The sequence below is a fragment of the Orycteropus afer genome, unplaced genomic scaffold (assembly GCF_000298275.1).
Source record: "Orycteropus afer afer isolate SDZICR_OR568_19922 unplaced genomic scaffold, OryAfe1.0 scaffold00250, whole genome shotgun sequence".
Taxonomy (NCBI): Eukaryota; Metazoa; Chordata; class Mammalia; order Tubulidentata; family Orycteropodidae; genus Orycteropus; species Orycteropus afer.
Window position 1 is genome coordinate 1,074,609 of NW_006921837.1, and position 11,357 is coordinate 1,085,965.

The 11,357-nt window shown below is 41.3% G+C and overlaps 1 protein-coding gene across 1 annotated transcript in view; it reads right to left on the reverse strand.

Moving 5' to 3' along the window:
* Positions 1 to 6,720: 6,720 nt before the first annotated feature.
* ZKSCAN7 (zinc finger with KRAB and SCAN domains 7) overlaps positions 6,721 to 11,357 on the reverse strand; it is a 10,370-nt gene continuing 5,733 nt past the window's right edge. Inside the window, exons 3-5 of the mRNA XM_007949702.2 lie at positions 10,626 to 10,717; positions 10,203 to 10,329; positions 6,721 to 8,159 (exon numbers count right to left, since the gene is read on the reverse strand). Of these exons, the coding sequence (XP_007947893.2) occupies positions 6,721 to 8,159; positions 10,203 to 10,329; positions 10,626 to 10,717 (1,658 nt within the window). The remainder of the gene's footprint in view (positions 8,160 to 10,202; positions 10,330 to 10,625; positions 10,718 to 11,357) is intronic.

An 11,357-nucleotide genomic window follows, 5' to 3' on the forward strand; every position in this document is an offset into this window, starting at 1 on the left:
GGTACAGCCAGGATTTTAGCCTAAGCTGTTGGCTACAAACTCTGTGCTTTTTACCATAATACTATACTGTCTCTTCTAAAAACAGGAATAGAAGAAAACTTCCTAAACACAATAGGATATTTATCAGAACCCTAAAATGAATATATGAAATATGAAATGGTAAAAACATTTCCCCTGAAAACTAGGAACAAGACATGGAGTGCCTGTTATCCACTATTCAACAATTTATAAAGTTCTTGCTAATGCATAAATGTCATACAGATTGGAAATGAAAAAACCATTATTTATAACTGACCAAACATGCAATCAAGACGTGTTGCTTATCACTGGTGACTGCAATGCAAAAGCTGGAAACAAGAGTTACCGGTACTTGGAAAATACGGCCTTGGTGATAGAAATAACGCTGGCGATTGCATGATAAAATTTTGCAAGACTAACAACTTATTCATTGCAAATACTTTTTTCAACATAAAAGACATGTGGACTTCACCAGATAGAGTACACAAGTTCAAAGTGAATACATCTGTGGCAAGAGGCGATGGAGAAGTTCAGTATCTTTAGCCAAAACAAGGCCAGGAGCTGACTGTGGAAGAGACCATCAACTGTTCATATATGGAAGTTCAAGTTGAAGTTGAAGACAGTTAAAACAAGTCCATGAGAACCAAATTATAACCTTGATAATATCCCACCTGAATTTAGAGACCATATAAAGAACAGATTTGATGCATTGAAAACCAATAACTAGAAACCAGAGGAATTGTGAGATGACATCAAGAATATCATCCATGAAGAAAGCAAAAACTCTAAAACCAAACTCAATGCTGTCAAGTTGATTCTGACTCATAGCGACCCCTCCTTGGGTTTCCAAGGTGGTATCTGTACGGAAGTAGATTGCCCAGTCTTCCTTCTGAGGAGTGGGTGGTGGGTCTGAACTGCCAGCCTTCTGGTTAACAGTCAAATGCCTTAGGCACTATGCCACCAGAGCTCCATGAAGAAAGCAAGAGGTCATTAAAAAGACACGAAAGAAGAAAAAAACAAAATGGATGTCAGAAGAGACTCTGAAACTTGCCCTTGAGCAGAAAGTAGCTAAAGCAAATGGAAGAAATGACAAGATAAGTGAGCTGAACAAAAGGTTTCAAAGAGCAGCTCGAGCAGACAAAGCCAATTACTATAACGAAATGTGCAAAGACTTGGAGTTAGAAAGCCAAAAGGGAAGAACACACTCAGGAGTTCTCAAGCTGAAAGAACTGAGGAAAAAATTTAAGCCTCAGGTTGTAATATTGAAATATTCTATGGGAAAAATATTGAATGATGTAGAAAACATCAAAAGAAGATGGAAGGAATACAGAGTCACTGTACCAAAAAGAATTGGTCAATGTTCATCCATTTCAGGAGATGGCAGATGATCAAGAGTCAATGGTATTGAAGGAAGAAGCCAAAGCTGCAATGAAGGAATTGGCAAAGAACAAGGCTCCAGGAATTGACAGAATACCCACTGAGACGTTTCAACAAATGGATGCTGCGCTGGAGGAACTCACTCAACTATGACAAGAGATTTGGAAGACAACTACCTGGCCAACTAACTGGAAGAGATCCATATTTGTACCCATTCCAAAGAAAGGTGATCCCACAGAATGTGGAAATTATCAAACACTATCATTAATAACACATGCAAGTAAAATCTTACTGAAGATAATTCAAAAATGGCTGCAGCAGTATATTGACAGAGAGCTTCCAGAAATGCAAGCTAAATTCAGAAGAGAACATGGAGCAAGGGATATTATAGCTGATGTTAGATGGATCTTGGCTCAAAGCAAAGAATACCAGAAAGATGTTTACTTATGTTTTACTGACTATGCAAAAGCATTTGATCGTGTGGATCATAACCAATTGTGGATAACATTGAGAAGATGGGAATTCCAGAACGTTTAATTGTACTCATGAGGAATGTGTACATAGATCAAGAGGCTGTTGTTTGAACCGAACAAGGGTATACTGCATGGTTTTAAATCAAGAAGGGAGTGTGTCAAGATTGTACCTTCCACCATACTTTTTCAATCTGTATGCTGAGCAAATAATCCAAGAAACTGAGTTATATGAAGAACATGGCATCAGGATTGGAGGAAGACTCATTAACAACCTGCAATACACAGATGACACAACTTTGCTGAAAGTGAGGATGACTTGGCGTGCTTACTGATGATTAAAGACTACAGTCTACGGTATGGATTACACCTCAATGTTAAGAAAACAAAAATAAATAGCTTCACGATAGATGGAGAAAAGAATTTTCACTATTACTTGAAAAGTCAAGAATTTCACATTACTTGTTTCTACCGTCAACACTAATGGAAGCAGCAGTCATCAGACAACGTATTTCATTGGGCAAATCTGCTGCAAAAGACCTCTTTCAAGTGAGGAAGAACAAAGATGTCTCCTTGAAGACTAAGGTGTGCCTAACCCAAGCCATGGTATCTTCAATTGCCCTATGCATGTGAGAGCTGGACAGTGAATAAGGAAGACCAAAGAAGAGTTGATGCTTTTCACTTGTGATGCTGAAGAATGCTAAGAGTAGCATGGACTGCTAAAAGGACTAACAGAGCTGTCCTGGAAGAAATACAGCCAGAATGCTCCTTGGAAGTGAGAATGGCCAGACTTCGTCTCACCTACTTCGGTCTTGTTGTCAGAAGGAACAGTTCTCTGGAGAAGGATATCATGCTTGGTAAAGTGGAGGGTCAATGAAAAAGGGAAGGCCCTCAACTAGACTGACACAGTGGCTGCAACAATGGGCTCAGGTATAGCAAGGATCGTGAGGCTGGCACAGGACCGGGCAGTATTTCATTCTGCTGTGCATAGTGTCACTATGAGTCAGAGAATATTTGACAGCACCTAAACACCAATCATTATTTATTATGTATCTACATAAGTTAGAAATTTAAACTAAAAAAAAAAAAATTAACTGTTAGCAAGGTAACTGGATCCAGATAAAAAATAATTTTGTTCATACTATCAATAGCCAATAGGGAAACTGAGGTGTGACTTTCAAACATAGACCCTTTTCCTCCCTGCAAGAGACTGCATACTTTTCAGGAAGTTGGGACAGCCATTTTCACTGAATACCTTGTTGTTGCTGTTAAGTGCTGTCGAGTCGTTTCCGACTCATAGCAACCCCATGCACAGCAGAACAAAACACTGCCCTATCACGCGCCAGCCCCACAATCCCTGCTATACTTGAGCCCGTAATTGCAGCCACCGTGTCAATCCATCTCGTTGAAGGCCTCCCCCTCTTTCGTCAACCCTCCACCCTACCAAGCATGACATCCTTCTCCAGGGAATGGTCCCTCCTTACAACATGACCAAAATAGGTGAGACGAAGTCTGGCCATTCTTGCTTCCAAGGAGCATTCTGGCTGCACTTCCTCCAGGACAGATGTTAGTTCTTTTAGCAGTCCATGGTACTTTCAGCATTCTCCACCAGCACCACAACTCAAAAGCATCAACTCTTCTTCGTCTTCCTTATTCACTGTCCAGCTCTCACACGCATACGAGGTGATTGGAAATATCATGGCTTGTGTCAGGCGCACCTTAGTCCTCAAGGAGATATCCTTGCTTCTCAGCACCTGAAACAGTTCCTTCGCAGTTGACTTTCCCAATGCTAAATGTCGTCTAATGTCCTGACTGCTGCTTCCGTTGGCATCGATTGTAGAACCAAGCAACGTGAATTCTTTGACAACCTCAATCTTCTCTCCATTTATTGTGATGTTGCTCATTGGTCCAGTTGTGAGGATTTTTGTTTTCTTTAGATTGAGACGTAATCCATACTGCAGACTGTATTCTTCAACCTTCATCAGTAGGTGCCCTAAGTCATCCTCACTTTCAGCAAGCAAAGTTGTATCGTCTGCATATCTCAGGTTGTTAATGATTCTTCCTCCAATCCTGATACCACGTTTTTCTTCATATAGTCCAGCTTCTCAGATTCTTTGCTCAGCATATAGATTGAATAAGTGTGGTGAAAGAATACAACCCTGACACACTCCCTTCTTGATTTTAAACCATGTAGTGTCCCACTGAACACCTACAAATGCAAAATGGTAAAGGCAAAATGCAACCACTGCTATTGGGTCAGAGCCAACTCATAGTGACCCCTCCTTGGGTATCACTATAGGAGTAGATTGTCCACCCTTCCTTCCAAGGAGTGGCTGATGGGTTTGAATAGCCAGCCTTCTGGTTAGCAGTCATATGCCTTAGGCACTACACCACGAGAGCTCCCACAGTGGTGGCAGTGAGGCAGTAATTATGAATAGTGCTGGTTCCCACCCTCCAGAGGCTTAGCGTGGTAGCTGATGAGCAGACAACCATGTTGCAGAATCCAACATACAAGGGAGTCCAATTGAAGACATAACCAGTAATGTCCAACTCAAGAGCTGGAGGGACAGACTCATGTGTAGAGTCATATAGGGATACAGTTGGGCTCTTCCCTGCAATCTGAGAACTCCCAAGTAAAACACTTAAGAATCATAGCTGTACATCTTTTAAAGGAAAAGGCAAACCAACGCCAAAAATACACCTGAAAACAGAAATTTATTTTAAAATACATATTCAAAATTGGGAAATTTCTAATTGTGTCCTGGGCTCAGTAATTTTTTTTTAGGTTGTCAGTAAACATTCTTTCTAATCTTGTCTGGAATGCCTCCCTCTAATCTTATCTAATTCCTATTTTCTTGAGCTTCAACTCTTCTTCCCTTTCTTTTCTATTGTCAACTATAACTCACAAAATCTATCCCCTCCAGGTTACATACCTAACACTGCCTCTTATGAACCATGTCCCCCCAAAATTTGTTGTAAATCCTTCTATGCCTGTGGTTATAATCACATTTGAGAATGGATTTCATTATGTTAATGAGGCAAGATTAGTATAGGGTTTATCTTACCTTGACTCAATCTCGTTTGAGTATAAGCTAGTAGAGAAGAGATGGGGGAGAGATGCCAAACCACGTAAAGATCACCAAGGAGCAGCAGCTCAGAAGAGACAAAGACTTTCCTCCAGAGCCAACAGAGACAAAGCCTTCCCCTATAGTCAGCACTCTGAATTTGGGCTTCAAGTCTCCTAAACTGTGAGAAAATAAATGTTTGCTAAAGCCACCCACTTGTACTTCTAACACCACTAGATAACTAAGATATTTACTGCCTCTCTAGCCAACTCTTCCACTTCTGGAAAACTGCAAATCCTGTCCTCCTGTTAAGAGGAAGTTTGGGAGATGGGAAGAGCAGGGACTGAACACCAGAGACAAAGATGTCCCAGCTCTGGGCCCCTACTACAAGAGTGGGAAGGAAAAGCCATTCAAGTTCACGTCCAAAATGACTGTAGAAGGAGAGGAACTCCTCTGAAGATTTCCTGTTCCTTTTGCTTTTGAGGAATAAAAGACAGCTTGGAAAATAATTAAGAGTATACCTCCCATCTTGAAAATGATGGCAGTTGCAGGTAGATAGGACTAGTTGATAAGAAAAACAAATTGGTGAACAACCCCTGCTCAACCACATTAGTTTCAACTCTATTATCTGCCACAGACATCATCACTGCGAATTCTAATCATCCAGGAATGCTTCAGCTGGGATTTTCAACCATCTTTACCATGGCCATGAAAGTCAAGTCTTCTTTGCAGTAAACTTTTGACTCTGCTCTTAACCTGTTTATTGAGGAAGCAGGGTGTAGTAAGGTAGCTCAGAACTGGAGTCAACATGCAAGGCAAAGTACCAATCCGCAGAACATGACTGCCCACCCCAGTACCTAGATACACACTCGCACATTCACTCACACACAAACCCATTAGTTCTTTGTTGCTGAAGCAACAGTACTGAGATTTCCAAGCAGAAGACATAAAAGGAACCTTTGTATATGATAGCCTATGATGAGATGGATGCCATTTCCATTTTTACATGCTTTTAGCCTTGGTGTGTGTGAGGGGGAGATCATGCCTAATTTTAATAACTGAGTAGAAAAAATGCACTTAACAACTAGTGTGTACAAATCTTTACCTATGTGTTAAAACAAATAGATACTATAACCAACCTCAGCGAGCCCACAATACATGTGCATCAAGTTGAGAATAATTTACAAGGCAATTTAACAGTTGCACACTATAACACCAGCTAACTAAAATCATTGAGGTCAAATCAATAGACGTTTAAGAGAAATTAAAAAGAAAGTCTTTCAGAAAGGAGCTCAATCTTGAAGGTTATAAGGGATACAGATTACCAAACAGGAAGAAGAAAAGGTTTTCTAGGTAGAGAAAGTGATTAGGGTAGATTAGGCTAGAAGTTTAAAAAGCAGATTGGGAGAGCCATAGCCAAGAGATAGGAAAGAATGAAACTGTGTTGGAGAATGATTATATGTGAATTGTGAAATAGAGAAGATGGAATAGAAGAAGGATCTCTGTCCTTGAAAAGCACACAATCTGATTATGAGATGTACAGCTATGAAATGAAACAGATTTTTAAAAAAATAGAAAAAGGAATGCTAAAGTAATGAAATGTATGGTCCTTATTTTCCCAAGAGTAGGTAGAGCTGCACTAAGTCACTCCAATTCTTTCACTTTAGTGACCTAAGGGAAAACATTTAGGGAAAGGCCCACTTGTAATTAGTGGTTCCAAAGAGATCAAGAGTTAGAGAAAGCTTCACTCCAATAAAAGTACATTGATCTCTGCTTTGGAGAACCATACTTTAAGAAACTGACTGAGTCAGAACTGAGTGCTTTGCTCCAATGTGAGTTCGCTGGTGGTGATTAAAAGTGGAACGCTGACTGAAGGCCTTCCCACACTCGCTACATTCATAGGGTTTCTCTCCGGTGTGAACTCTCTGGTGCACAATAAGTTGTGAGCTATCACTAAAGGCTTTCCCACAGTCATTGCATTTATAAGGCTTCTCCCCAGTATGGGTTCTCTGATGTACCATAAGGCTAGAGCTATAACTGAAGACCTTGCCACATTCATTACATTCATAGGGTTTCTCACCAGTGTGAATTCTCTGGTGTATAATGAGGTGTGAGTTTTGATTGAAGGATTTTCCACATTCTTTGCACTTGTAGGGCTTCTCACCTGTGTGAAGTCTCTGATGCCGAATAAGACATTTACTCAGACTAAATGCTTTACCACACTCACTACATTCAAAAGGCTTTTCTCCAGTATGCATTCGCTCATGGTCAACCAGTTGAGAGTTCTGATTAAAGGCTTTCCCACACTCGCTACATTTGTATGGTTTCTCCCCAGTGTGGAGGGTCTGATGTCGAATAAGACATTTACTCCGACTGAAGGCCTTGCCACATTCATTACACTCATAAGGCTTCTCCCCAGTGTGGATTCTCTGATGGTCAATGAGATTCCTATTGGAACAGAAAGCTTTCCCACACTCACTACACTTATAAGGTTTCTCCCCCATGTGGAATACTTGATGTCGGACAAGACTTTTACTCTGAATGAAAGCCTCCCCACATTTGTGGCATTCATAAGGTTTCTCCCCACTATGAGTTCTCTGGTGGTCAATGAGTTGGGAACTCTGAGTGAAAGCTTTTGCACATTCATTACATTTATATGGTTTCTCTCCATTATGGAGTCTCTGGTGTTGAATGAGATGGGAGCTGTGCCGGTAAGTTTTCCCACACATGTTGCATTCATAGGGCTTCTCCCCCGTGTGGATTCTGAGATGAACTATAAGCTGAGAGGTCTGTCTAAAGGTCTTGCCACATTCATTACATTCATAAGGTTTCTCTCCAGTGTGGATTCTCTGATGGCCAATGAGGTGTGAACTCCGACTGAAAGCTTTGCCACATTCATCACACTGATAGAATTTCTGTCCCTTCAGAACTCCTTGATGTTCAGCAGGACTAGAGGAAAAAGTAAAATGTTCCCCAAGTTCCTTATATTCCTCACAACTGTCTTTTGTGGGATTTTTTTTATTTTCATCTGTTATTTCCATGAAACTGCTTCCTAGTCTGCTCCCTTCTTCATTTGAGAGCTTCTCTAAAGTATCTTCACAGGCATCTCCAGCCTCCAGTGCTCCAGGAACCATCCCATGGAGTTCTCCTGATGTCTTATCAGATGACCCTGGTCCCTTAGAAATTTCCTTCTTTACAGTCAACTCTGAACTCTCCATTTTGTTTTCACCTGCTGTGAAAAGAAGGAAGAAAACAACCTTTACTCATTTCTTGTCCTGTTGAGAAAACAGAATAAAGCAACTTAGCTCTGGTGGTGTAGTGCCTAAGGCACTTGACTGCTAACCAAAAGGCTGGTGGTTCAAACCCACCAGCCACTCCTCCGAAGGAAGACTGGGCAATCTACTTCCATAGAGATACTGTTTCGGAAACCCAAAGAAGAGTTGCTATGAGTCACAGTCAACTCAAAGGCAGTGAATTTGGTTTGGTTTTTATGTACATGAAGACAACTTCACACTATGGATAAAGAATAAGGTGACATAATGAGAACAGGAAAGAAAATAGCTCAGGTGCTCTTTGTGGACAGAAAAAACAGGGACAGAAAATGTCAGTGGAATAGAAGAAGAAATAGCACAGACAGCTGTTGAGCCAGCATAGCCAAGACAGAATGGCAATTGATGAGGCAAGAGACCAGATTGCAAAGTACAGTGTGATCTTACAGAAGTCACTTAAATGCTTATCTCCTCAGTAAAGCAATGAACTCTTAGGTATTTTCTAATTATGGCATTATATGGTTCCAGTGTTTTCAGAAAACATGTTTAAGAAAGAGAAGGGTGGAAAACACCTCAAGTTAGATATGTGAAACGGTGAAGGCAAAGATGGAAGTTGTGAGAATTATTAGAGTACCATTAGGAAGAAGTATACAAAAGGGATGATTGTGGTGTGACACGGCAGTGATAAGATTTGGAGAGGCTAAGGGTTCTAAAAATAAGAAATGGCAAATGCTGGGGAACAGTGTTGAAGAGAGCAGAGGTCTAAAAGTGGGAATCCCCTTGGCTCTGAGAGCAATGGACTGAAAGGAGCTAGTACTCTACTATACTCATGAAAATTAACAAAGGTACCAATGACTTAAAATAGAATCAAAATACATCTTTGGGATCTTGATTCTCTACAATGATAAGGAAACTGAACAGCTACACATTTGCTTTTGAATTCTGGAGACTAAAAACAAAGATTGGGAGAAGATAGTAATCATGGTCATTCATAGTTAAATATGAAAATATTGGTTGCTCTCAAGAGGACCACAAGCCATCATGTGCTATTTTAGTATGTAGGAAGTTGGAAATGTCTGGGTCTCTAACTCCTAAGCCCATCCTCTCCAGAGTTGGCTACTATACTAGACTTGACAATCACAGGGCATGCCCTGACCCAGTCTTTGCTGAAGAAGTTTGTGCCAAGTGACTCTGCTCATCCCATGATGGACCACAGGTGACTGAACCACAACAAGCATGCAGACCCAAAAGTAGCTTATTGTAGTCTAGTCTACAAACCCTGGTGTGGCCTGAGGTCAAAGCTCTGCCCAGAGATGATATTTAATGACTTAACTAATTGAAGTCCTTTTCTAAGGAAATTCTAACTGAAGTAGGAATAAAAATAAGACAGTTAAGAGCAGGAGCTGAAATGGAAATGATGTATGGAGAGAAGCCAAGCCATTAGAAGCCACACAGAAATTATAAGGAAAGAGAAACAGTAATTCAGATGGAGCTATGAGGGGAATAACAGATTCAGAGTGAAGAAACTGGACAGCAGTGAGAAGAGAAGGAAAACAGATATGCAGGGAAAAGCTGAGTTACATTCCCAGTGCAACACTGGCATAAAGATTCATTTACTTTTGCTGCTGAGGCTCCCACACTACCCTGGCTCAAGGTCCAGTCTCCATGAGGTCCTACTGCCACAGTGTAGTCTACTTAACTGGTTTGTTCTGGACCCCCATTCCTTGAAGTCTTATAACCTATAACTTGTTACTTATAATAACTTGTGTGACTCTATTCTTACAACTCAAAAAACCCCAACCAACCAACCTATGTTAATCAATAACAATGAAGAAAGAGAATACAGATTATTAAAGCTGGGTGAAAGATACAGAGAGGTTCTTTATACTATTTTCTGAACTTCTGTATCTATTTTTCAAAATGAAAATTAGAAGCAAAAAAGAATATAGCAAAGAAAGCATAAGGAATGCAGACTCTGTGTTACTGGGGAACAGAATCATTACCCAATGAGGCCATGTTGTGATAATTTTCCAGCATCATATTCCGGTATAGGGCTCTCTGAGTGAGTGCCGGACCTTTCCACTTCTTCTGAGTATAATCCACAGACAGGTCCTTGTATGCTGCTGACTCCTGGAATGATAAGCTTCCATTGCTCAGGAACATTCCCACCCACCAGGAAGGGCAGAGTCATCAGGGGTAAAGAAGGCAAAGGCAGTAAGAGAGGGAGAGCTGGGAGACATCTAAGAGGACAAGTTCAGGCCAAGATACAGTCTATTTAACTCAGCAAAAGAAACCCAGCACGGGAAGCAACTAGGCAGGGAAGCTACAGGGGGTCTCAGAATGGGGCAAAGCCCAACATATTAGATGCAGCCATTCTTGAGCCACGCAGATGGGAACTCAGGAAGGACAAAAAGAACCAAGCTCACCTGGGACCTCACCATCCGAAGCACAGTTGCTACTGCATCATCTCTTGAGTTACCCACCTGGGGAAGGGCAGGAACTAAGGAAGCAAGTGGAGCTGAGGAGGGAAAGAAAGCTGTGAGTGGGGCAAGCCCGGCCCTTGGCCCCATAAGATCTATATTCTGAAAGACGGGATCAAAGAAGACCCAGGCATCTTTCCACACACCAACTCTTACCCTTCTTCCATAAAGGCATTAACCTAAGGATACTGAGGATTTTCCCTGGAGGGTCAGATAAAATCAAGAACTATCATTCCTCCCAGCCCTCACTCTCTTAAACCTTTCTGAAGGAAGCTATACTTCTAACCATATTCTCTCCCCCATGGCTTCCTCAGCACAAGCCAGCCTAATTTTCCCCTCACATCTCTAGCCCTTCATCCCCTGGTTTCTCTCCCCACTCCTGTCCTCTCATTACAGACAGTCCTGAAGCTCAGGCCTTGGTACTTTCCTCTGTTCCCTGTCAGTCTTATGACTTCCATTGTTTAATGCTGCCAAGACAGGTCTCACTTCTTACCCCAGACTCCTACACTTCTAGTTCCTATTGGACATTTCATGTGGGTGTTGCACACTACTTGAAACTCAATGTCTAAAATTCATGTTCTTCCCTTTGCATATACAATACTGAGTTGTCAGGGAAAGCAAACATGGGTATAGGGACGGATAGATGGGTGAACAAGCTAAACAATTAGGTATGTCTAA